This window comes from Oncorhynchus tshawytscha, linkage group LG26 (genome assembly GCF_018296145.1).
Source record: "Oncorhynchus tshawytscha isolate Ot180627B linkage group LG26, Otsh_v2.0, whole genome shotgun sequence".
NCBI classification, from domain to species: Eukaryota; Metazoa; Chordata; class Actinopteri; order Salmoniformes; family Salmonidae; genus Oncorhynchus; species Oncorhynchus tshawytscha.
This window is the reverse complement of record NC_056454.1, coordinates 15,429,904-15,456,671: the sequence shown is the minus strand read 5'-3', so window position 1 is coordinate 15,456,671 and position 26,768 is coordinate 15,429,904. Positions and strand designations below refer to the sequence as shown.

Below are 26,768 nucleotides of genomic sequence, written 5' to 3'. Positions count from 1 at the left end.
TTGAAAATGCCCTGTACCTTTTGTTCTCTAACTTGTTATCTCCTCTTTACTTCCTTCCCTCTCTCACCCAACTCACCCCTCTTTACCTCTCTGAACTATTGAGCCCAGGGCTCAAAAACACAGACAAAACCAGTTGAAAGCAATTATCATGGTAAGCGCTATCCCGGCTGCACGCTCCATTTGTCTCTCTCTCTCTCTCTCTCTCTCTCTCTCTCTCTCTCTCTCTCTCTCTCTCTCTCTCTCTCTCTCTCTCTCACACTGCCATGTGTATTTGTGTATTTGCTTATTGTTCCATTACATTGCAGTAATACGACACATCTGATTATACACATTACCGGCTCCATTTCGACGTGTCATTTTCTCACTTGAAAGTATGAAATAAGGGCTCTAAAGTGCGACCAACAAAATATTTTGCTGTACGACCCGTTTTATTTTGGGAGCACCAGTACAACTAAAATAAAATGTTTTAAAAAATGATAAATGAGTCATGATATTTTCCCTCAGCTCTTCTCAAACAAGACAGAATGACACCTGCAGATGCTTGCTTCCAGTTCCTGGGCCACGCACACCAAGCCCCACCCCCTGTATCTCAAGCAGGCAGCACACAGTTCCTCCATGCTGTTTATTCCCTCAGCATGCTGTCAATTCATGCACTCAACATATTATTGCAAAACAAGAACCATGCGGCTTCCCGCATTATTTCTATATATGAATCCACAAGTTTTCTCTATTATATTATTAGTTTGTGTATCTTGCTCTCGGTGAAACGCAAGTTACTTTAAGGAAGCTGGCATGTGCCTAAAATACTGCTAAACACCAATGCTTATTGTTTATTAGCTAGCTGGCTAGCTAAATTCCATTTAGCTAAATGCACTAGCTAGGGCAAAGCAAACGTTAGTGCTAACACTGGTTGCTACTACTGGTGGTTTGATTTGATTTGATGTAGATCCCCATAAGGGAAACGCATGTATTATAATATATTCCCAGGGGCGGCAGGTAGCCTGGCGGGTAGGAGCATCGGGCCAGAAATCGAAAGGTTGCTGGATCGAATCCCTGAGCTGACAAAGTTCAAATCTGTCATTCTGCCCCTGAGCAAGGCAGATAACCCACTGTTCTCCGGGCTCCGATGACGTGGATGTCGATTAAGGCAGCACCCCGCACCTCTCTGATTCAGAGGGGTTGGGTTAAATGTGGAAGACACATTTCAGTTGAGTGCATTCAGTTGTACAACTGACTAGGTATCCCCCTTTACCTTTCCCCTACAAGGTGTCGAAAGCGTTCTGTAGGGATGCTGGCCCCAAAGCTTCCCACAGTTGTGTCAAGTTGGCTGGATGTCCTTTGGGTGGTGGACAGTTCTTGATACACATAGGAAACTGTTGAGCATAAGTGGTGCATGGGTAAAATCCCTGGGGAAGCCAGAAAAAAAACATTACAACATACTGAATGTGTTGTGATAACTGCGTTGTTCGCTTTATAACTTGTTACTTCATACGCCTTGTGACTGTGATATATGCCTAAGGTCGAGACAATAAGAAGACACAGTGGCAGTATACATTCAACCATTCTCACAAAGACACCACGGTTGGAACCAAAAATCTCAAATTTGTCCTTTAGTAGTGGTTTCTTTGCAACATTTCGACCATGGTGACCTGATTCACACAGTTGCCACTGAACAGTTGGTGTTGAGATGTGTCTGTGACTTGAACTCTGTGAAGCATTTATTTGGGCTGCAATTTCTGAGGCTGGGAACTCTAATGAACTTATCCTCTGCAGCATAGGTAACTCTGGGTCTTCCTTTCCCGTGGCGGTCCTCATGAGAGCCAGTTTCATCATAGAACTTGATGGTTTTTGCAATTGTACTTGAAGAAACTTTCAAAGTTCTTGAAATGTTCCGTATTGACTGACCTTCATGTCTTAAAGTAATGACAGACTGTCATTTCTCTTTGCTTATTTGAGCTATTCTTGCCATAATATGGACTTTACCAAATAGGGCTATCATCTGTATACCACACCGCCCTTGTCACAACACAACTGATTGGCTCAAACACATTAAGAAGGAAATATATTCCACAAATTCACCTTTAACAAGGCACACCTGTTGATTTAAATACATTCCAGGTGACTATCTCATGAAACTGGTTGAGAGAATGCCAAGAGCGTTCAAATCTGTCATCAAGGAAAAGGGTGGCTACTTTGAAGAATCTCAAATATACAATATTTTTTGATTTGTTTAACACTTTTTTGGTTACTACATGATTCCATATGTGTTATTTCATGGTTTTGATGTCTATTATTATTCTATAATGCAGAAAATTGTACAAATAAAGAAAAACCCTTGAATGAGTAGGTGTCTCATTAAGAATCTCATTAAGATTGGTATTGTATGTCAATATATTAGGTTTCGGTATGGGTCAGCATGGTGTTTGTGCAACGGGATGTTCTCAATTAGATAGCCTGTTCTAAAATATTTGTCTAAATGCAACTCTATTCAAATGTGATTAGGTTCCCCTGGGAAACACTGACCAACACTTTGCCTCCTACCTTGTCATAACTCCTACCTGGCTTTTTCATTCATTGTCATGCCAAACTACATCAAACATATAATTAGAATAATCATTATATGTCTATGATTCCATCTGTTGACCCAAGTGTTTTAATCTACAATATATCGCAATAGTTGGTTGAAAAATCTTAAAATCTTTTTTGCCCTATTAACTACCTGGTAGCTTTACCAGTATATGCAAACATTTGATGGCACAGCAATAAGTACGTAGGATTCATATAGGCCCAACGTAGGCTATATCTCAATAATAAAAAATAAAAAACATGTTTCTGGTGCTCCTAAATGTTGTGTGGTGCTCCTAAGTTAGGAGCACAAGTGCTACCAATGATTTTGAGCCCTGTGTACGAGCATACTTCTCTCACACGTAAGGTTGTGCATAATATACTATGTCAGCTGTGTAGTCATTAGTCAATCAATAAACCATTGATAGCGAGGCATGCTTGGTGTTCATGTAACATGTAATATATTCAGAGGTAGGCTTCTATGTGGCGTTGCGGTCTTGCAATAAAGTCAACTAGGTGAAACGTCTGTCGATATGCCCTTGAGCAAAGGAACTTTACCCTAATTGCTCCTGTAAGTCACTCTGGACAACAGCGTCTGTTAAATTACTCAAATGTACAAATGTAAAACATATTCAGGTGGTCGTCTGCTATGTGGCGGTGGGGTTATGTAATATAATTCAGAAGTAGGCTTCTATGTGGTGGTGGGGTGTTCATACAGTCATTCAGTCTGCATTAGCATCCATCGTGTTTATAAGCACCATCACTAGGGAATACAGATCAACACACTAATTCTCTCCTGTCTATGCTGATTACCTCTCCAGGGGAGAGAATGAGCGGGCCCCGTTCCTCGCCACCCCACTTCCACTTACCCGGGAGACGCAGGATTATTAGATAGGAGATAAATGAGATGGAAGACAATTCAAAAAAGGATTTTGACCCCTTGGGTGTGCCGGGGTGAGGGGAATGGTAAATTGGGAGAGGCAGGAGAGGGCGACTGTGTTTGAGAGAATGGGGAAGATTATATTTGACTTCACGCTTTCACCAGCTTTGCTGCAAGAAGTATTTCAGCCGCATAATCTTCATCAGACGTGTTTATTTTTTTAAACATTTTGGAGTGCCATCAGCTCCCAGTGTTTTTGAACTTGGGATTTCATTTGAAGCCATTGTCATATATTATGGGAGAGCACCCAGCTAATAAAGCGAGATATCACACCTGTTACCCACTCCACAGGCAGGAGAGGAAGTGTGTGAGAGAACAGGGGGAAGATTATATTTGACTATATTTGACACTTTCCCGAGCTTTGCTGCCAGAAGTCCATCAGCAGCATAATCTAGAGAGGAAAGTTGAGTGAGGTTGCATGTCACAATGTAGGTATTCTGTTAGTTCTCATAGCCGGCAAGGATAATTATTGACACTTGATTCCCAGCAGTATATGGAGAAAAACTCAGATAATGGACATTTACAAAATCAACTACTTAAATTAGGAGTTCCTCAAGGTTCAACTGTTGCCCCTTTTATATTTCTCCTGATCGTTACACGAAAGGACATTTCTTTCTAAAATGAACCCCAAGAGCCCTAATCAAAGTGAAGTTAAGTACTCCAACTGGTACAACTCACTGAGCCTTCTAACTATAAAAAAACATATACTGAAATCAAAGCCCTTGGCTGAGGAGAAACATGACTCAGTCCCCACTCAGGCAATCAGCTGTTAGGAGGCGGCCATTTCAGACAACCCCATTAGACTCACGATGGTGCCCAGACGACCTCTTTCATTTACACACCCATTTGCATAATTTAAATGTCACTGGAAATCAAGAACTTTAGGAGCGGTGATACAGAAACAAGGGAGGGTGAGAAAATAAAAAGGTTGGCGCAGGTCTCGGAGGGTGACTGTGTAATGGAGTGAAAGTCAAAGGCTTTGTTTGACTCAGACAGCTTGACGAGGCGCCGTCACCGCGGCTCATAATTATCAATCAATCAGGAGGAGGCGTGGGTTGAACTGACCGCCAGCTGGCTGGGCAGCCAAGGAGCTTCTGGGGGAACAAATATAAGTAATGAAGTAAATAGATGGAGGGAGGGAGAGATTTAATTGAAGATGTTGTTTCTCTAACCATCTCGGCCACATGCCTCGTGACCTCGCATCTGTTTCTGTAACAGTCTCAGTTTCTCCCGCGGAGAGGAGAATGAGAGGAGCGGGCCATTTTGGATTACTAGTCATGGACAGATAAAGAAACTGTATGTAGCATGGGGAGATTGATCTGCCAATTTGCAAGCAGAGTGTCAACGAGGATACAGGCTGAGTGTGTGATATTCAGGTGTCACACAAGTGATTCTCAGTTATCTGTCACGTGATTCCCAGATGTCTACCAGTCAACACTCAGGTGATTTGTGGGTATTGCAGGGGTAAAGCACTGCATCATAGGAGTGGTTAGAGAGCTAACTAATGGTTCACTGGCTGGCTCGTGAATCACCATCCATGTCTTTTTCTATGTGTGCTAGAGGTCTTCACGGGTCCAAAAAGTTGGCCCAGGACCCGAACGGACCCGAGGACAATCAGACCTGACCAGAATGGACCCGATATGGAAAAAAAGGGGACCCGGTCTCTAACAGACCAGAGAATAATCAGACCCGAACCGATTGGACCCGAGTGACATTTTTTAAAATGTTTATCAGCCAAGTTGCTGTTCTGGTTAATGAATAGGTCTTTATACTGTATGTTGGCTATGACTTCTATAAGTCAATAAATTCACCTTATTGGTGTAAAAACAAATATGCTATAGGCTATGCAGAGCCGTGGTCGTGTCCATTTGGGTCCACATGGCTCTTTAAGCTATAGTTACATAGACCCGTAACCCGATGACATTCAAACAGAACCCGATGGACCCGATGGACAAGTTAGAATTTCAATCGGGCTCGGGTCTCTGGTATATCCGGTCTACCTGGACCTGTGAAGACCTCTAGTGTGTGCATCACCTATGCTACTGTGGAATGACCCGTGATACCCCACAGTGATTCCAGAGGAGTAAAAGGAATAAAGACCATTTTCAGAAAAAAATTAAATGCATATTTTATCTCCTCTGTGTGTGTGTGTATGTGCTGTGTACAATCCAAACACTTTAAAAAATGTAACCTTTATTTAACTAGACAAGTCAGTTAAGAACAAATTCTTATTTACATTGACGGCCTACCTGGCCAAACCCGGACGACGCTGGGCCAATTGTACGCCGCCCTATGGGACTCCCAATCACGGCCGGTTGTGATGTAGCCTGGATTCAAACCAGGGACTGCAGTCATGCACTGAGATGCAGTGCCTTAGACCGCTGTGCCACTCGGGAGCCCAACAGAAAAAAACAGCATATGTCATAAGCAAAAACCTGCTGTTAGCTATTTTTTTTAATGGGATAGACATAGACCCAGACACAGTGACGTGAAAGTACATCAATAAACGTACACACACTCAAGACACATTAATTGGCAAACCTTCATAAAAGCCCTACTTCTGAGCGAAACGCTTTCATCCATGTGCATTAGGAGAGCAAAGGCTATCCCTCGTCCCAAGAGTATTGTGTCCCCTTTATTCAGCTCAGCGGTGTGAGATTCTAATTGGCTCTTGAGATGCCTCGAATTCAGTATCTCAGCCAGGCACCGAGAAGCACAGAGAATAACTTTACACAGGATAATCTCCGGCGACCAGTGTACTTCTCGGAATCTAGGGGTTGGATCATGATCATGAATTTCTCAGATGTTGTAGGTCTGGGTGCATGTCCCAAAAACCTTCCATTACAAAACAAACTTTATAATAAGAAAGCATATTCTCACAGTGTAAAATATCTCAGGAAAGTCAAGTAGAGGAGAGGCGAGTATAAAGGGGTTGAGAGGGGAGGAGAGACAGTGACAAGCAGAGGGTAAATAGAAGCTCATTTTGTTTTGATAGATTCACTTCTCACCTCTACTTCTTAGAGATCAAAACTAAAGAAGGTAACTCCTCCAAGGCAATACTGCTGCAACAACTCTGTCACTCACCAGCCTGGTGAATAACAATGCTAGTGACTTTAATAAAGGAAATCTGAGGAAAATGCTCCCGATTTTGTACCATCACATCTCCTGTGCTACACGCGGTAACACGCTTAATCATCGCTACTCTCCGGGACGGCTACAAGACCCTCCACTACCCACTCTTCTGCAAATCAGATCACATCTCGATCCAGCTCCTCCCCACCTACAGGCAGAAACTTGAACTGGAAGCATGCATGGTAAGGACTATTCAACGTTGGTCCGACCAATCAGAATATCTATGCTTCAAGACTGTTTTGATCCTGCGGACTAGGGGATGTTCTGGGTCTCCTCTGGGAATAGTATCAACGTATGCACCAACTCTGTGACTGGGTACATCAGGCAGTGCATAGAGGATGTTGTTCCTACTGTGACGGTTAGAACTTATCCAAACCAAACCTGTATAGATGGCAGGATTCACACAAAACTGAAAGCGTTTTACCACTGCATTTAATCACAGCAGACTGGGAACATGGACATGCACAAACAAACTAGCAATTAGCGCTGCTCGATTATAGTGCTTTTTGAGGTCGGTTCTGATTCCGTTTGATTATTTCAAAAATAATTACGGTTTTCTATTTAGGTTTCGATACATTTGTTTACATTAAATGCACTATGCATTTAGTGAGTTGAGTGCTGTAACAACACATAATAAAGCTATTAACAAAAGTCCCATGATGGTACTGACTGCCCATTACTGCTTATCACTTAATAACCATCATTTATTCACATTACTCTACTTGAATAAAATATTTCAGTTGTTGTGTATATTACATTTATTTGATTTGATGACTTTATTATTTCATTCCAAGTCACCATCTCATCTCTTTAGAGCTGCTGCCTAGGCTGTTTGACAAAAATCACTATTTCTAGTTCTTCAAAGAAAATAAGGCATACTTTTATGACTCCTGAATACCAAATATCAATCACTTAGATCATGTATTTTCAAGTAGAAATACTGTAACTTGCGTAGCAAGAGCCGCTCTCTATATCCCCTCACAATTACGCATTCTTCGGTCTCTTCAACCGGACAAGCAGATGTGCAATGGATTATGGTCATTGTAGTTTTCTTTTATAGCAAAATTGACCCACTACTACATATTTTTTTACATGTATATTCTACCCACATTTTACATACATGGCCATTTTTTTCTACAGAACTGTACATAGCAAGAAAAAAGTCATGTGATATTTTGATATGCGTTACATCTAGGTAGATACCGTACAGCCAGGGGAGCTGCCAGAGATTTTGTGCCCCATGAAAAGATATCACATTCGGCCCCACGTCCACAGGCCACAACCAACCCTGTGCAATTGCTGTAACGACACACCTCCAAAACCAAATCGACCAGTTCAAAGTTTTAAATAACTCTACCTTTGCAGGCTTGTAACTCTCTTGTAGTCCAATATTTACTGTACGATATTTACTGACAGGGAGCTGTGAAAATATAACACTGTGCAGACATGCATGTAACATTCTGCATACAGTGGAATTCACGATTTGATGCAAGACTGATACCCTCTATAAGAAATGTGCTAAAGGCCATATTTTACTGTCTAAATGTAATTTTATTGCTAAAATGGAATCTTGAATGGAAAATTTTCTTAACATTAATGAATAACTTAAAATAAATATAACATAAATATACATTAACCTCTTCAATTAAAATAAATGTATATTATCAACTATAGAATGATATAAGAAACAAAATACTAAAATCAGCAGTAGATTTTTAAAACTAAGTATACATACCAATTAGAAAATAAACAGCTGTAAAAGTGGAAATGGAAAATGGAAAACAAAATGGAAATGAAAAGGTCTGATTGTGGCGCTAGAAGAAAGGTCTAAAGGTCACCAAATCAATAGGTTTCTTAAACTTGGGTTCTTGATTGTGCACAACAAATTTTGTGAAAATCCAGCCATGACTTTGAGATACATCTTGTTCTCAGTCTGTTATGAGTCTTGTTCTCAGCTTGTGGGCATCATGTGTGTAGTGATCCAATATCCATAGCCATGTAGTGTAGTGATGTAGTGATCCAATATCCATAGCCATGCCATTAAACAGTTATCACTGGCCCTTGCTCAGCCTTACTCACCAAGAGCCCAGCACCGAGCCTTCTTGATCAAGTCTTTGAAGTCCAGCTTTCTAGCTAACTGACTTTCAATGGACAGCATGGCAAGATTGCAAAGCCTGTCCTGGGACATAGTGGACCTAAAATAGTTGATCAGTTTTAGCTTACTGAAAGCTCTCTCGCCACCAGCAACAGTCACAGGTAGTGTGCAAAATATACGTAAAGCAACGCACACTTCTCCAAAAATGCTTTGCAACTGCATCTTACAAATTGCATTCAGGAGGCCAAGCGGGGACAAGTTAGGGGGGAAAGTGGCAGAATATACAGTGTTCAGGTGTCTTACTTCATGTCGAAACTCAGGTGTAAGATCTCTGGAATACTCCATGATCAGTGGTTGGCACACAGACGGGACTTTATCCTCACTAATCTGGCCAACTTTCAGAACAGCAGAAAATGATTTTACAATGTTTACAGTAGTGTGGAACCTTGTATCCAAGTCACTTATGTTGTTCATAGCAGTAAAAAACACTGTGTTCTGAAACACCGTTGCTGCACTGTCCTGAGCTGTATCCTGGGGCAGCAGGGTAGCCAAGTGGTTAGAGCGTTGGATTAGTAACCAAAAGGCTGCAAGTTCAAATCCCCAAGCTGACAAGGTACAAATCTGTTGTACTGCCCCTAAACAGGCAGTTAACCCACTGTTCCTAGGCTGTCATTGAAAATAAGAATTTGTTCTTAATTGACTTGCCAAGTTAAATAAAGGTTAAAAAAAATCCTCTTGAGAGGTCTCATCATGGAATCTTTTCCTCTGGTGGCTGTGTTCCTTGCTAAATTGAGGTGCAACATTCATTTGCATAGCAATCAGTGTTGCCTCATACAGGAGAGACTCCCATCCATTTCTAAGAGCCTGCATCTCTTCCTTTAAGACTCTGATATTGGCTGCCTCTGTGCCAAGTGAGATTTGTATCTCACTTGGCAGTGAGATACACTCCTGTCCTCAATGCATTACAGTACCTGCAATTATGCCAAATGTCATGTCATTCAACACAATGCTGCTAACCTCCTTCTTCAGTTGGGAGTAGGGCTGGTTCAGGGGTATGGGGAGACAGGGCTACTGAACCTGAAGCTGCATCTGTTAGGCCTGGCACCAGGCAGGGGCAGGGACAACTGATTTATTATGAATAGCTTGCTAAAAGTTTCCCTGCATTGATTAAATATCAGCTAAAAGAGGAGCAAAATATAAATACTCAACATTTTATGTGAAGATATTAAGTAACTAATGTTAGGGAAGCAAAAGCAGCCTATTTCACCATGAACGAAGCTATCAGGTTCATTTCCACCACTCACAGACGACACCCACCTTCCTTTCTGAAACATTGGGTGACATACTGTCATCCTTTCTTTTCTCTCTCCTGTCCTTCTTTTCTTTCTTTTCGTTTCTGGAAGCCAGATTTTTCTTTAGGAAGCTGAGACATGATGCTCCACCGACACTCCTCACTCGCAATTCGCTGCTAGCAAGTACTGTTCCTGTGCAGGGGGCAGGGGGCAGGACCGAACCATTTCATGTAAATAGGGGGTGGGGGGTCAATACAGAGGCTCTCTGGATGTTTACTTTTTGGTAAAGTAAGTAATTAAAAAAAAAAGAAACCGCTCATTTTATTAGTACATTGAAAACAAAACATTATATTAATGATGATAGGTTAATAATTTAACATTGAAAAAATGTACCTAATGTTGTAATCATTTTTAAGACCACTGTCAGTCACAGGCTCTTAGAATCATCCTCCCCCCTCTATGAGGCTGTGCAAGGATCCAGATTTTGGATTTAAGAGGGAATTTGAGTCACCTTTGTTTTCAAGCCCTGGATTTCTAGCCCCTCTATATTGTTGTTGGAACTAATTTTAATAGCAAACATTTCATGGCCATAATACATAGATATGCTTACGGTGGACAACCTTGTTTGACTCCTCTTGACAGTGTAATACTTTTTGAGAAGTAGCCATTATTTACTATTTTACACCTGGGGTTACTATACATAACTTTAAGAGATTCTCCAAAATCAAAATAGTCCAGGCATTTATATATAAATTCTAGTAGTACTTTATCAAAAATATTTTCAAAATCTGCTACGAAAACCAGCCCTTCTTTCCTAGATTTATCTTAGTGTTCTATTGTTTCAAGTACTTGTCTTATATTATTTCCAATGTATCTTCCATGATCAGGATAAATAATCAGGATGGATAATATCCGACAACACCTTTTTAATTCTATGTGCTATGCATTTTGCTAGGATTTTCGCATCACAACACTGAACTGTAAGGGCCCTCCAGTTTTTTAGATAGAACAGCTCTTTACACATACCACCTGGCTCCTGTTTCAGTAATAATTGCTGAGTACCTGAAAGTTTACCATTTTTATAGGAGTGGTTGAAACATGCTACCAGTGGATATTTGAGTAGATCAAAGGTTTCATATACTGTACCTCAACTGGTATGCCATCCAGCCCTGGAGTTTTCCATGGCCTAAAAAGGCTTTAATTGCATCTAGAAGTTCCTCCTCTGCAATTTGGCCCTCGTGCAAGTCTCTCTGTACAGCTCTTAATTTTACACTATTATTAGGGAAAAAATCCTTACAGTTAACTTCAGTTAGTGGGAATGGAAGGAGACTGAAAAGAGAATGTATGCTTAAATTACTTTGCTTCCTCTTTCAAAATATAATTTTGTGAATCATAGATGACTCAGTCATTTGTAACAAGTTTCTGTCAATTCTTTTTGGTTCCATTTCTATGTTGAAGATTCTATCTCTACTGTTATTTATTCTATTTCATTGTTAATAATATGAACTCTGTTGACAGATTTTTTTTGATTTGCATGTCCTACACTACAAGGGGATCTGCTGTACGTATGTTCATGCAGGAAAAAGTCAGTTGTAAAAATCCTTTGTCTTGGTTAAAAACAGGTTGTCATCCAGTAGGCTTTGCTTATATGTGGAAATTCTGTAAGAGTGATGTGGATGCCAGTTATTTGAGGGTTCCGACTGCATTTTGCCCCCATCAATACGTTTTTACTTTTGGTGCTAGCGTGAAGGCTACAGGAAAGTAATCAAGATGACTAGCTTGATGAAGCCTCCTCCATGTACAGTATATCTCACCAAGTCTGTATACAGCTGCTCATTATCGGCTCACTTTGCAAGTTGTCAGTTGTCAAATAAAACAAAGGAAAGCCATATCGGACCATTTCGTTCAGTTCATTAGATCAGAATGTCAGTAAAACGAGAGAAAGAAATTGAAAACAAGAACCATTCTTAAAATGTTCATTACTTGCACGTTGCCTATTTGGAAGAGAAAAAAATATCAAAAGAAATGTGCTCACATGTCATCCTTGTTATATTCTAGCATTACAAATACAGTACATTACGAATAGTATGTGGGCACCTTCTCATCGAACATCTCCTTCCAAAATCATGGGCATTAATATGGAGTTGGTCCCCCCTTTGCTGCTATAACAGACCTCACTCTTCTGGGAAGACTTTCCACTAGATGTTAGAACATTGCTGCAGGGACTTGCTTCCATTCAGCCACAAGAGCGTTCGTGAGGTCAGGCAATGATGTTGGGCGATTAGGCCTGGCTCGCAGTCAGTGTTCCATGGGATTGAGGTCAGGGCTCTGTGCAGGCCAGTCAAGTTTATCACACCACAGGAGGTAGGTGGCACGTTAATTGGGGAGGACGGGCTCATGGTAATCACTGGAGCGGAATCAGTGGAATGGTATCAACTACATCAAAGACGTGGTTTCCAGGTGTTTGATGCCATTCCATTTGTGCCGTTTGGACCACTATTATGAGCCGTTCGCCCCTCAACAGCCCCCTGTGTTCCCCACTAATCTCGACAAACCATTTCTGTATGGACCTCGCTTTGTGCACGGGGGCAATGTCATGCTGAAACAGGAAAGGGCCTTCCCCAAACTGATGATTGGTATCCAATTTATACATCACAACACTAAAAATAGTACATCATCCACATTTTTGCAACGGGTGGGTCTAATCCTGAATGCTGATTGGTTAAAACCGCATTCCAGACAGTTTCTATGCCACAAGTTACCACCAGATAAATCTATGACGTTAAATGGCTATTTTTTTCTCTGTTCCATCTGAGTGTGCAATCCACTGTCTCATCAGCCCAATCAAGCAATTCAAAAACTTGGTCTCCACTATGAAAAGCATCTAGACATTACCTCACACTTCTTTTCGACTAAAATGTAGTTTTCAACAACAGACCTTACTGTCTGTCTCTTCAACATTTGTCTGACTCAACCAGTCGAAATCATGAATCAGCTCACATCATTTTTATGGACATATACAGTGCTTTCGGAAAGTATTGCTGAAGTATTCCCCTGGACTTTCCCCACATTTTTTTTATTATTCTAAAATTGATTATGTTGTTTTTTTCTTCAACAATCTACACACAGTACCCCACGATGACTAGGCAAAACGTACTTTCTTAAACCAGTTACTATTGGCTTTACCAATTTCGTTTAGCATACCAATAGTTTGTTTTGATTTACCAGCCGTGAGCAGGCGGATTCAACCGACCCTGGTGACCATGGGCCTAACGGATTGCCGATGTGCGTCGGAGCACATTATTATATTAAATCCTTTACGTTTTTTTTATATTGTATCATAACCTTATGAAATGAGTCAATACATCAAAACTATTCGTTCCGATTCACATCTGAGTAGCCACAATATAACTATGTTCCGATCCTTACATTCAGTTTAGATCAAATACGAATAAACACCAAACCATTATTTAACATTTTAAGGCTTGTGCAGTCCTGTAAAAAAGTCCGCCTATCATCACCTGTTTTCTTTTGCCGATTATCTCAAACGTGAATCTACATCTGCATTGTCCAAGACTCAAGAATAAGTAAGAATGAGCTATACCAAAATAAGTTTATAGGAGTGTAAGGGCACCTAGCCCGTTATGGATTTTTCGAGGCCTAGTAGCCTAATGGAGCCAAAAACCAACAACAGTTTTTTCCAAAGGTTGATGAGAATAAGTGTTTTTTTTTGTGTAGTGTAGTGTAATGCTGTAATGCTGTAGTGTGGTTTTTGTGTAGTGTGGTGTAGAGTGGTAATGTGTAGTGTTGTGTAATTCTGTGTATTGGGAACTAGCTTAGGAGGCCACGTTGTAAACTTTGAGTCCCCGAAGAGCTGGTTGATTTCATACAGTTTATCCAATACTAAGCGCACATTCTGGTTCTCTGCTCTGTTTAAAAAAAATTGAATAAAGGATGTGTCATCTCTCTTATTCCTTGGGGGAGTTGTTCGTTGATAGAGAATGGTGTGCCCTTCAACTCCTTACCCCTTTCCATCACGGCCACCTTCGTCTTGTAATGGGATAGTCTAGCAACAATGGCCCAGGGTTTCTGGGGAACCCTTCGACCAAAACGATGCGCCCTTTGGAAATCAATTTTATTCACCTGTTTGTTGGACATTTTAAGATGATGTTTTCATGAAAATCCCTTCACCTTTTCTTATGTTGCCAGAAGTTTCATTCTCCTTCACTTCCAGTCTAATAAAAAGATAGAAGTATAAGTAGCTCCGCTTTCATTTGAGTGTTATCACTCAGGAGTTTCTCTGTCGTTGAGTGTAGGGAGTCTACTGTCGCCTTTCAAGATTTTGTTTTTAGTCCTTATTTCTTCCATTAATTTGTTGCTGTAATCCATTCCTACCTTGAGGGCTTCAATGTCCTCTATTACTCTGGGCAATAGATCACGCTTTTGTAGGATGTGCTCAGCATCAGTTTCCTGTAGTCCATGTAGTCCTTTTCCTGTAGGCCCATCACAAAGTCCAGTATCCAATTGCGGAGGGAGGTGTATTAATCCCCTGGTCCTTGACTTAGTGATAAGCTTGAAGGGCACTATGGTGTTGAATGAGCTGTAGTCAATGAACCTCAACGAACCTTTACCTCCGCACATTGACTTGGTACCGGTACCCCCTGTATATAGCCATGTTATTGTCATTTTTTTGCGTTACTTTTTATTTTATTTTATACTTAAGAAAACATTTACAAAGTAAACTTAACTCTATTTCTTGCACTGCATTGTTGGTTAAGGGCTTGTAAGTAAGCATTTTACAGTTGTATTTGGCATGTGATAAATAAAATAACATTTGATTTGAACAGCATTCTCACATAGGCGTTCCTTTAGTCCAGAAGGGAGAGGGTCGTGTGGAATGCAATAGAGATCACAACATCTGTGGATCTGTTGGGGGCGGTATGCTAATTGGATTGGGCCCAGGGTGTCTGGGATGTTGCTTTTGATGTGAGCCATGACCAGCCTTTCAAAGCATTTTATGGCTACAGAACTGAGTGTCACGTGGAGAAAGTAATTTAGACACGTTAGATTGGCATTCTCGGACACGGGGACTGTGGTGGCATAGCTGGAAGTAGGGGTGCTGAGGATGCTGCAGCACCCCCTGAAAAATCTGAAATAAATAAGTAATACAAAAATTAATAATAAGTAGTGCACTGGGCCTTCACTCTTTCTGTATTAGGAGACCGATATAGCAGTATGTAACCCTCTCCTTCTTCCAGAGGCTATGTATGGTGGTCTGCTTGAAACGTGGGTTTTACAGACTGGGTCAGGGAGATGTTAGTGAGGACACTTGCTAGCTGGTAAGCACATGCTCTGAGTACGCATCCTGCTAATCCGTCTTTTTAAAAGTCTTACTCACATCAACTACGGAGTGCGTGATCACACAATTGTCCGGAACAACTGGTGCTCTCATGCGTGGTTCGGTGTTTCTTGCCTCGAAGCGAGTGTAGAAGGCATTTAGCTTATCTGGGAGGCATCACTGGACAGCTCGTGTCTGGGTTTCCCTTTGTAATCCATGATAGTTTGCAGAGCCTCAGAGCCAGTGTCGTAGGATTTGATCTCAATCCTGTATTGATGCTTCACCTGTTTGATGGTTCGTTGGAGAGCTAAAGGGATTTCTTATAAGCGTTCATATTGTGTCCCGCTCCTTGAAAGCGGCAGCTGTAGCCTTTAGCTCAGTGCGGCTGTTGCCTGTAATACATTGCTTCTGGTTAGGACATGAACGTACGATCACTGTGGGGAGTACGTTGTCGATGCACTTATTAATGAAGCCGGTGACTGATGTGGTAAACTCCTCAATGCCATCGGATGAATCCCAGAACATATTCCAATCTGTGTTGGCGAAACTGTCTTGTGGCTTAGCGTCCGCCTCATTGGACAACTTCCATATTGAGCACATCACTGGCACTTCCTATTTTAGCTTTTGCTTGTAAGCAGGAATTAAGAGGATGTAGTTATGGTCAGGTTTTCCAAATGGAGGGCGAGGGAGAGCTTTGCATGCATCTGTGTGTGTAAAGTAGAGGTGATCTAAAGTTTTTTCGCCGGCTAATAGGAGCGCCACATCTATGTGAGCATTTTCTTGTTTGCTTACGGCCTTATATGGCTGGTTGAGTGCGGTCTTAGTGTCAGCATCAGTTTGTGGTGGTAAATAGATGGCTTTGAAAAATATAGATGAAATCACTCTTGGTAAATACTGTGGTCTATAGTTTCATGAGGGATTCTAGCTCAGGCGGGCAGAACCTCAAGACTTCCTTAAATCAGGGATCGTACACACTGTGGTATCCCAGGAGGTCTACCCTGGGGGATGGTAATAGAGGGGAGGTACGTGAGGCGACGTTGGCTCCCTCTGCTGGGAATACGGGAGCTGGGCACCCCGACACGGACAGCTAAGTGGAGGTAATTAGAGGAAAGTGCCAACCAGCCGTGGAGGCTAAATAAAAGAGGCACGATGGCACACTGCGGGAGAGAAGGGAGAGAGACAGACACCAGTTAAGAGAGTTATTTTCTGTTTTAGTAAATTTGTTTTTGCGGACTAAAGCCTCCCTGTCTCTATGTCGATCTCTGCACGCTCAACACCCCACGGTTTACCACAAGACACTGTTGTTGACAAAGAGACCCCCCTCAGCTTATCGGACGCAGCTGTTCTGTCCTGCCGATATATAGAAAAAACAGCTAGATTTATATTTTCTATGTCCTTGTTCAGCCACGACTCGGTGAAACATATTACAGTTCTTCAGTTGATCAAGGTTAGTAATCTTCATCCAAATCAAGGTTAGTAATCGCTGTTTTGATGTCCAGAAGGTTTTCTTGGTCATATGAAACGATGACCAAAACACGTAGGATCAATCCACCGCATCCGCCAGTGTCGCACTTCCGTATCTCCCTTTTTCTTTACGACCCCCACAAGTGTCAGGAGACTCATCTGAAGTCCATACCGGTAATGTGCCAACAGCTGTTTTGGTAACGTTCGAACCGTTTGGGCTACAAACTAATGGGACAATGCTCCATGCCACAAGGCTAGGATTGGAATGGTTCCAGGGACATGACAGTGAATTTAGCTTACTGCAGTGGCCTGCCCAGTCACCAGATCTCCATCCAATTGAGCATCTGTGGGATGAGTTGGAACGAGCTATTCGGAGTAGAGATCCACTACTAGCCAACTTGACACAACTGTGGGAAGCACTGGAGTCAACATGGGCCAGCATCCCTGTGGAATGCTTTCGACACCTTGTAGAGTCCATGCCCCAACAAATTGAGGATTTTCTGAAGGTGTTCCTAATGTTTCGTACACTCCGTGTATACGTAAATATACATTCCAGACTCTGATATTGCTGGTTCTGATATTTCTTAATCTCTTGTTTGTTTTTTTGTGTTTTTTGTTGTTGTTGTTGTTTGTTGTTGTTTATTGCATCGCTAGATATTACTGCCTTGTTGGAGCTAGAAACATAAGCAGTTTTCTGCACCTGCACTAACATCTGTTATTCCGATCTATGTACACAACCAATACGCTTTGATTTGATTCGATGTTGTTACTGAAATCAAAACAAACAAGTGAAGAGCATCTGCATGATGTGAAAATTCCCAAAACACTGGCGTCATACCAGAAATAATCAGTGCCATCACAGAAACTGTACTATATGAGGGTGATGGGAATGATCATGCCCGGACATTTTCAATTCTGCAACCCATGCACTTCCCACCTGGGTGGCTAGTGGAAATCTATTAAAAACACCTTCCTTCCCCCCTTCTCTGCAATTCCCCCACGTCACACGGACTGCAGTTATCACCAGGAAAGGTAATTCAATTCCTCAGGTTGAAACGACTTTAATGGCAATTACTAGGCAAAGGTTTAGGCCTGTCTGGCTCTCTGTGATATGGGAATGGAGGGAGACAGAAATAGAGAGAAAGAAAGAGTTGTCTGCCAGAGGGTTTTCCATCCCTTTAATCCTACACATGGGGTATCAGTGAGTGTTAAACATCACTCACACACAAAGGGACCCTCGGACAGGGCTGACAAACACTACACAAAAACATTCAGCTAGAATGCCACTAAGTAAGACCATATCTGAGCTATTGGGTTGGACCCAAAATGGCTCCGACAAAGCCAGCATTTTTGCACGACCTTTCTGGGGACTGTAGTGTTTGGAGTTTACTTGGTCGATTTGAGAGAAAAATGGCCACCCAGGTGGATTATGGGTGTTGAAGTGTTCAGGAGCCTCTCGGGTCTGACTCTTGGTCTAAATGTTCAACATTGGACCCTTGAGACACACCATGACTCATAGGAAGTTTCTCTGTCACGGCCTAAAAGGGATTAAATGTAGCATTTTACTGGCCATTTAAGGAGGCCATCACACTCATACCCCTAAACCGTTGGCATTTTAAAGAGTGTGCACAAAGTAGCTTTATGATTTAAAGATACTGTTACCTAGATTAACATTGCAGAGGGATTTCTGGTGGATTTTCAGTGGAATCTAGAAGTGTTGTCTGTTGTTTCTCAAGGTTTATTGGTCCTGTGTGTTGAGATGTGGCGGTGGTGAGCGGCTGGTTGTGACTCAATTCAAGTCCTTCCTGAAATGTATTTCACTTTCAGATATAAATTACTGCTGTTCAAACACAGCCATAACTCCTGTGAACATTGTACGTTATCAACAATTAACCTTGTGTGTAAATGGAGCTTTTATACCACCTTCAATGTGGCAGTTCCCTTGACCTGTTAATTGAAAACTGACATCCACTATTCTCGGTAAGGGAGATGGGTTGAATGACATACCTCTTATCTTGTTATCTGCTTTGATACCGAGGGTAACCTTGAAGGAATATAAGTAGCTACCCACTGGGCACAGACGTCAGTTCAACGTCTAGTTTTGATTTACATTTGGTTGAGTTGCCAACTAATGTGAATTCAACGTGAAATGAACACAAAATGTCACCATGTCGTTGGATCACGATTAATCGTAAATTCAGAATTTGCTCAAACTGACCTGAAATCTAAGATTTCTTTTACACAAAAATAATTACAAGAATATTGCAGTTTAGATTTTGTCTGAAGTAACGCTGAGCAAAATCAGGTAAATTTATCAACTTGTCTTGACATCGCATTGTTGCTTTTAACTGTATAGATGATGTATTTTCAATTTTGTTTCAGTGTATTCTGAACGTTTTCAAACAATGCAATGAAAAAATTGTGCACTAAAATTCCAAAACTCTAACTTGAGTTAATAACTGATTAACTCTAACAGTGCAGTTCTTTCCAGACACTCAATCTCATTCTAACGTAGAAGAGTAGTTATGTGTTCAATGCCTAAAATAGCTCTATATTTACAAAAAAAAGATAAATAAGGAGACAGAGCGTTAACTTCACTGTTCTTTTCACTGTACTTCTTCCAACGGTCACTGACCAACATACAGTGGGGCAAAAAAAGTATTTAGTTAGCCACCAATTGTGCAAGTTCTCCCACTTAAAAAGATGAGAGAGGCCTGTAGTTTTCATCATAGGTACACTTCAACTATGACAGACAAAATGAGGAAAAAAAATCCAGAAAATCACATTGTAGGATTTTGTATGAATTATTTGCAAATTATGGTGGGAAATAAGTATTTGGTTACCTACAAACAAGCAAGATTTCTGTCTCTCACAGACCTGTAACTTCTTCTTTAAGAGGCTCCTCTGTCCTCCACTCGTTACCTGTATTAATGGCACCTGTTTGAACTTGTTATCAGTATAAAAGACACCTGTCCACAACCTCAAACAGTCACACTCCAAACTCCACTATGACCAAGACCAAAGAGCTGTCAAAGGACACCAGAAACAAAATTGTAGACCTGCACCAGGCTGGGAAGACTGAATCTGCAATAGGTAAGCAGCTTGCTTTGAAGAAATCAATTGTGGGACCAATTATTAGGAAATGGAAGACATACAAGACCACTGATAATCTCCCTCGATCTGGGGCTCCACGCAAGATCTCACCCCGTGGGGTCAAAATGATCACAAGAACGGTGAGCAAAAATCCCAGAACCACACGGGGAGACCTAGTGAATGACCTGCAGAGAGCTGGGACCAAAGTAACAAAGCCTACCATCAGTAACACACTACGCCGCCAGGGACTCAAATCCTGCTGTGAGTGTTTTTCTTTTGTAAGGGAAGACATGCAGAATACTCATATAATGAAAGCTTCACAACACTATCATTCATACCTTCTTCTTAGATGGGGCTTCAAAGGTTAGGACATTTTTCATTGTCACAGAAAAAGAAATGGGAAAGACCTTCAAAATATCTTCCCAAAGGATCTCTCTGTTTCTCTCTTTTTCAAATATTCACGCAGGAAGACCTTCACAACACACAAAAACAGATCCTTCCAAAGCATCCCTTACCCTCTCTCTTCTTCAAGCACTCAAACAACATGTACAAAGTGTTTTGAGTTAGCTTTTTTCTGTTTCCTGTTTCTGCACCCGAAGATTGCCCCACAGGACAAGAGAGTCGTGAGATTGGTCAGTTAATCATTTAGGATCTTTTCAAATCTTTGCTCCGATATTTTATCGGTGTCTGCATACAATTTACTGTTGAAAGAAAAATAGATGGAGAGGCCATAAAACTTTACACATTTTACAAAACTACAAAATATCAGATTTCAGAACAGAATATAGTCTTTCACACCAATATTTTTCCTGAATTACCCCTTCATACGCCTGTTATGGCTAGGGTAATATTGGGGTGAGACGAACCAGGTTTTAATCCCTGCTAGGGTGTTACTCACTTCCGCCATTCACTACAGTATCTATGACTGATTCTTCCCTATGCCCCATCCACCTCTATTGCCTGGAAGGCTTAAGGGAGGATGAATGAACCCTTTCAGCCAGACAGCACAAACTCCACCATGCTCCCACATTCTGCACAGCATACACCTACACAATACATCTGTCATATTCAGGCCAGACAGGGTCATGCAGAAAATGTGTGAATGCTCACCCAGAGCGTTTTGAAAGATGAGGAAATGTTGATGTTTGTGACATTCAGCATTGTGGTGAATGCTTTTGCTGAACTCTGAGTATAGTTTGAGAACTTTGACGGTGAACCTTGGGACATGTAGATTTATTCTGTCTAACTTGAATATATTTGGGCATACTCTGGCCTTGAAGTAGAATCCATCTCATCGAGCCACGAGATGTCAAACAGAAAAGATGCATGCCTTGATGCAAGGTCGTGTGTGTGTGTGTGTGTGTGTGTGTGTGTGTGTGTGTGTGTGTGTGTGTGTGTGTGTGTGTGTGTGTGTGTGTGTGTGTGTGTGTGTGTGTGTGTGTGTGTGTGTGTGTGTGTGTGTGTGTGTGTGTGTGTGTGTGTGTGTGTGTGTGTGTGTGTGTGTGTGTGAGAATGTGTTACCGCACGTAGAGTACTTACCTCTCCCTGTTGAATTTAAGCGAGTGCAGGATGGCTGGGCGTCTCTGGCGAAGGTTCCACAGGTGTAGCGTGTCATCTGCACATGCCGTAACCAGCGCCCCCTGAAGGTGAGACAAACAAACAGAACACAGTCAGTACACTTGATTGGGGTCAATTCGAATTGAAGGCAGTCAATTCAGGAAATATAATAATAACTAAATTATGGAAAAAAATGAATTACATTTTTTTTATGACTTCTCAATAAACTGAAAAGTAAACCGTATTTATTTCAAAAACATTTTTCAATTCCTGAATTTGAAATACAAATCACTTCCTGAATGAACTGCCTTCAATTTGACCCCAACCCTGGTACACTGACTCCATCATTACTATGCTAATCACTGCTATGTAAACCGGGGACTAATGCTACTCATAATGAACTCTGACTCTCGAACTGTCTAACAAACTACGATCAATACATACCCCTGAGCTACTGCATACTCCTGCCAAGGAATGCTACTTATAATAACTGCAAATCAGTTTCAAAAGGTGGGAGGAAGACGGAACCCTTATGGAAAAACCACATGAATTTCAAATGTAAACATGTGATCTTGTGTGATCTCATGTGATCTTGTGTGATCTCATGTGATCTTGTGTGATTTAAAGTGAAGTTCATGTGAAAACGTGGCAACTTGTTAAGCAACATGTGAAACAACACGTGATAACAACAAAACTACACGTGACTGACAACATATGTATCAGAATATGATTTTATGTGAAATGAATGTGCAATAAATGTGACAAGATGGGGACGCAAAATTTCAACGTGATACCATGAAACTACGCGTGACAACATTTGAGCACATGAGAAAACCCAGGTGTCAACGGTAATTTTGAATATTTTCCTTTTAAAGACATAATTTACATTAATAACATTTAAAGAGCCATGGTCCCCTGAATATTTATGTCTAGTTACAGTCATAATATGGTACATCTACATGTATACTTAACAAATATATTAAATGCAACATGTAAAGTGTTGGTTTACACAACCGCAGACCACGTATAACCACACCAGCCCAGGACCTCCACATCTGGCTTCTTCACCTGCAAGATCGTCTGAGACCAGCCACTCGGACAGCTGATGAAACTGTGGGTTTGCACAACCAACGAATTTCTGCACAAACTGTCAGAACCGTCTTAGGGAAGCTCATCTGCGAGCTCGTCGTCGTCACCAGGGTCTTGACTTGACTGCAGTTTGACGGCGTAACCATCTTCAGTTAGACCATCTTCAGTTAGAAAATGCTCGCCTTCGATGGCCACAGGCACGCTGGAGAAGTGTGTTCTTCATGGATAAATCACAGTTTCAACTGTACTGTACAAGGTAGATGGTGTTATATGGACGAGCGGTTTGTTAACGTCAACTTTGTGAACAGAGTGACCCACATTGACTGTTGAGTTATGGTACAGTATGGACAGGCATAAGCTACGAACAACAAACACAATTGCATTTTATCTATGGCAATTTGAATGCACAGAGAGACATGATCCTAAGGCCCAATGTCGTGCCATTCATCCACAGCCATCACCTTATGTTTCAGCATGATAATGCATGGCCCCATGTCGCAAGGATCTGTAACCAATTCCTGGAGGCTGAAAATGTCCCAATTCTTCCATGGCCTGCATACTCACCAGACATGTCACCTATTGAGCATGTTTGGGATGCTCTGGATCAACATGTATGACAGCTTGTTTCAGTTCCCACCAATATCCCGCAACTTCGTGGAGCCATTAAAGGAGTGGGACAACATTCCACAGGCCACAATCAGCCTGAACAACTCTATGTGAAGGAGATGTGTTGGGTTGTATGAGGCAAATGGTGGTCACACCTGATACTGACTGGTCACCTAATCCCGGCCCCTAATAATGCATATCTCTATTCACAGTCATGTGAAATCCATAGATTAGGACCTTTTGAATTTGTTTCAGTTGACTGATTTCCTTATGAACAATAAGTCAGTAAAATCTTTGAAATTGTTGCATGTTGCGTTTATATTTTTGATCAGTGTAGTTACTGTATGTTTATAGATTAATTCAGGTGTTAATGTTAAAGGAACAGTATGCTGCTGTACATAGGACTCAACCTCACAACAGATTGGCAATAATACATTTCTGCACTTTGCTAAAGTTACAGTATAAATAAACATATAAAACAACTTGAAGGTGTTATTTCTATGACATTACAGTATGCTGCTATATAAGAATCTTGTATAATTGTTTACTGTGGTGACCAAACTTAGGGCTTAAATGGGATTTGAACACATAACCTCTTGGTTGCTACCCAATATTTTGAAAATAAGGTACCATCACTGGGCTTTGATAGGTGGTGGCAATGTACTGGTGGGTCTCATTAGCATATTTGGGGGGCGTGGTCAAATATGTGAACAACCGTTAGTGGAAGTGTTGTAGCTGTTTAAGTGTTTGGTTATGCTAATGCAAGTAGAGAACATTTTCTTTGATACTGTCTTTCAGTAAACTTCACAAGAGAATGTGTCAGTAATGAGCTAAAGTGTGAAGAGGTTATTGTGCATATTCCAGTAACTTAATGGCAACTTGTTGTCAGAAGTTACTGGAAACTGATTGTCAGTAAGTTCATGTAAAAGTCACAATAACTTAGTTAATGTTGTCTGTTCATAAACTTTAAGCTTGTACACTCAGTTCTCCAGCCCTAATATACACTGACTGTACAAAACATTAGGAACACATTCCTAATAGTTGCCCTCAGAACAGCCTCAACTGCTCTATAAGGTGTCGAAAGCGTTCCACAGGGATGCTGGCCCATGTTCACTCAAATGCTTCCCGCAGTTGTGTTACGTTGGCGGAATGTCCTTCGGGGGGGGTGGACCATTCTTGATACACACAGGACATTTTTGAGTGTGAAAAACCCAGCAGTGTTGCAGTTCTTGACACACTCAAACCAGTGCGCCTGACACCTACTACCAATCCCCGTTCAAAGGCACTTAAATATTGTGTCTTGCCCATTCACCCTCTGAGTAGCACACATACACAATCCATGCCTCAATTGTCTCAAGGCTTAAAAATCCTTCTTTAACCTGACTTCACCCCTTCATCTACACTGATTGAAGTAGATTTAACAGGTGACATCAAAAGGGATCGTAGCTTTCACCTGGTCAGTCTGTCATGGAAAGAGCAAGCGCTCCAAATGATTTGTACCCTCAGTGCATATATAAATATATATTCAGACCCCTTGACTTTATCCTCATTTTAATACATTACAGCCTTATTCTAAAATTGATTAAGTAATGATTTTCCCCACATCAATCGACACCATGATGACAAAGCGAGAACATTTTGTTGTTGTTGTAAATGTATTAAACATAAATACCTTTATTTACATTAGTATTCAGAAACTTCACTTAGTACTTTGTTAAAGTACCTTTGGCAGTGATTACAGCCTCGAGTCTTCTTGGGTATGATGCTACCAGCTTGGCACACCTGTATTTAGGGAGTTTATCCCATTCTTCTCTACAGCCCCTCTCAAGCTCTGTCAGGTTGGATGGGGAGCATCGCTATATATATATTTTTTTATTTTTATTTTATTTGATCAGTGTATTTGACACCAAAGCATCAAAATATATTTCATTTTTTAGCTAGTCACCATGTAATTGTAATACTCACTTTCTTACCAGACCTTCAGGTCAATGAGTGTGATGCATTAGGTACAGTAAGTGTGAATTTCACAATAACCCACTTGTAACTAATTAACAGTAAACTATTGAAAATGGAACATTACCTTCTCGTGAACCAGGTTCTACTGGAAAATGCACGCTAACCTTTTAACAGTGTCACACATTCTAACAAAGATTGCATAACTAACCATGTCAAAAGCCTTGCTCAACCTTGTTCAACATAATGATAAAAGCACTTAAACTGTGTTTCCACTAACAGTCGGCACAAATACAAAATATTTTAGACCATGCTACAAAATATGCTAATGAGCCCGCATCAGCACATTTTCCCCACCTACATTTCAAAGTGCAGTAATGATTTCATCAAATGCCTACGCTTGTTACCAAGTGGGAAGTGGGAATTTACAACTGGAAAAAAATCAGCTTGAACAACCCTCCAGCTGGTCATTTCTAGTGGGAAACACGTCTATCATCCCTGAGCTTCAACTTCTCCCACATGACATCACCGACTAATGAAATTAGCTCAATAACTATTTTTTCGGCAGTTAACTGGAACGACAAAACATTATTTTAAAAAGCAATCTATTAATATGGTTTTTGAACTCTATACATTTTTGACAAGCATGACAGCTGTACTTTTAGTTTATGGTTGACGCAGCTTGTTGGCCATTTGCCAATTGACGTTTCCCAATGGTTTCAAATCACGTTAATGCATCCCAACAGGTATTTACGACACAACTGGTAAATTCCCACCTCCCTCATGGTTAAGAATGCAGCTTGATATTCCATGTTGGGTAGAAGAAATGACCATTATACTAGATTAACCACACATGTACCCTAAAAAGGTACCAATCAGAACCATGTGAGTTCCTATGTATACCTCTAAAAGGTACTTTTGACTTTGATGTACTCCAGGGAACAACACTGTAATTTTACTGTTATTTTTTACAAGTGTGTGGAGATCCTGTATGCTCTTGGTAACAAATAACCATCTGGTGGCACTGCTGAAACATTAATACACTCAGACCATAAGGTTGCAAGTTCAAATCTTCAGAGTATTCATGCACACTATCAGACCTGTGCTGGCGGACATCCGCTTGGCGGTTGTTTTGGCAGTGTCAGAGGTGGAATTGCATTTGAGCTGTCAAATCCACAAGCGTCTCCTGGCATTATACCAGCGGTACCAATGCACCAAGTCTGGACCCAACAGGACCATAAACAGCTTCTAACCCTAAGCCATAAGACTACTAAATAGTTAAACAAATAACTATGTAAGTCAGATGAGAACAAATTCCTATTTACAATGACGGCCTAGGAACAGTGGTTTAAATGTTCAGGGGCAGAACTACAGATTTTTATCTTGTCAGCTCAGGGATTTGATCTAGCAACTTTTCGGTTACTGGCCCAACACTCTAACCACTAGTCTACCTGCCGCCCCAAATAAATACCCAAGACTATCTGCATTGGCCCTCTTTGCACTAACTCTTTTGACTCATCACATACCCTTCTGCAACTGTTTATTATCTATCCTGATGCCTAGTGTGTTGGAAGAATCAGAATTAGCTCGGTAACATAGATAATTAAGATGTCTTATCTGCATAATATGCTTATAGGATTGAAC

General features: G+C 41.1%; 1 protein-coding gene across 8 annotated transcripts in view; it reads right to left on the bottom strand.

Annotated features, from left to right (window-relative positions):
- The window catches only part of stxbp5l (syntaxin binding protein 5L), a 219,727-nt gene that overhangs the window by 83,726 nt on the left and 109,233 nt on the right, over positions 1-26,768 (bottom strand). For all 8 annotated transcript variants that reach the window (XM_042306775.1, XM_042306778.1, XM_042306776.1 and 5 more), the window contains exon 4: positions 21,459-21,559. In XM_042306775.1, coding sequence (XP_042162709.1) covers positions 21,459-21,559 — 101 coding nt within the window. The remainder of the gene's footprint in view (positions 1-21,458; positions 21,560-26,768) is intronic.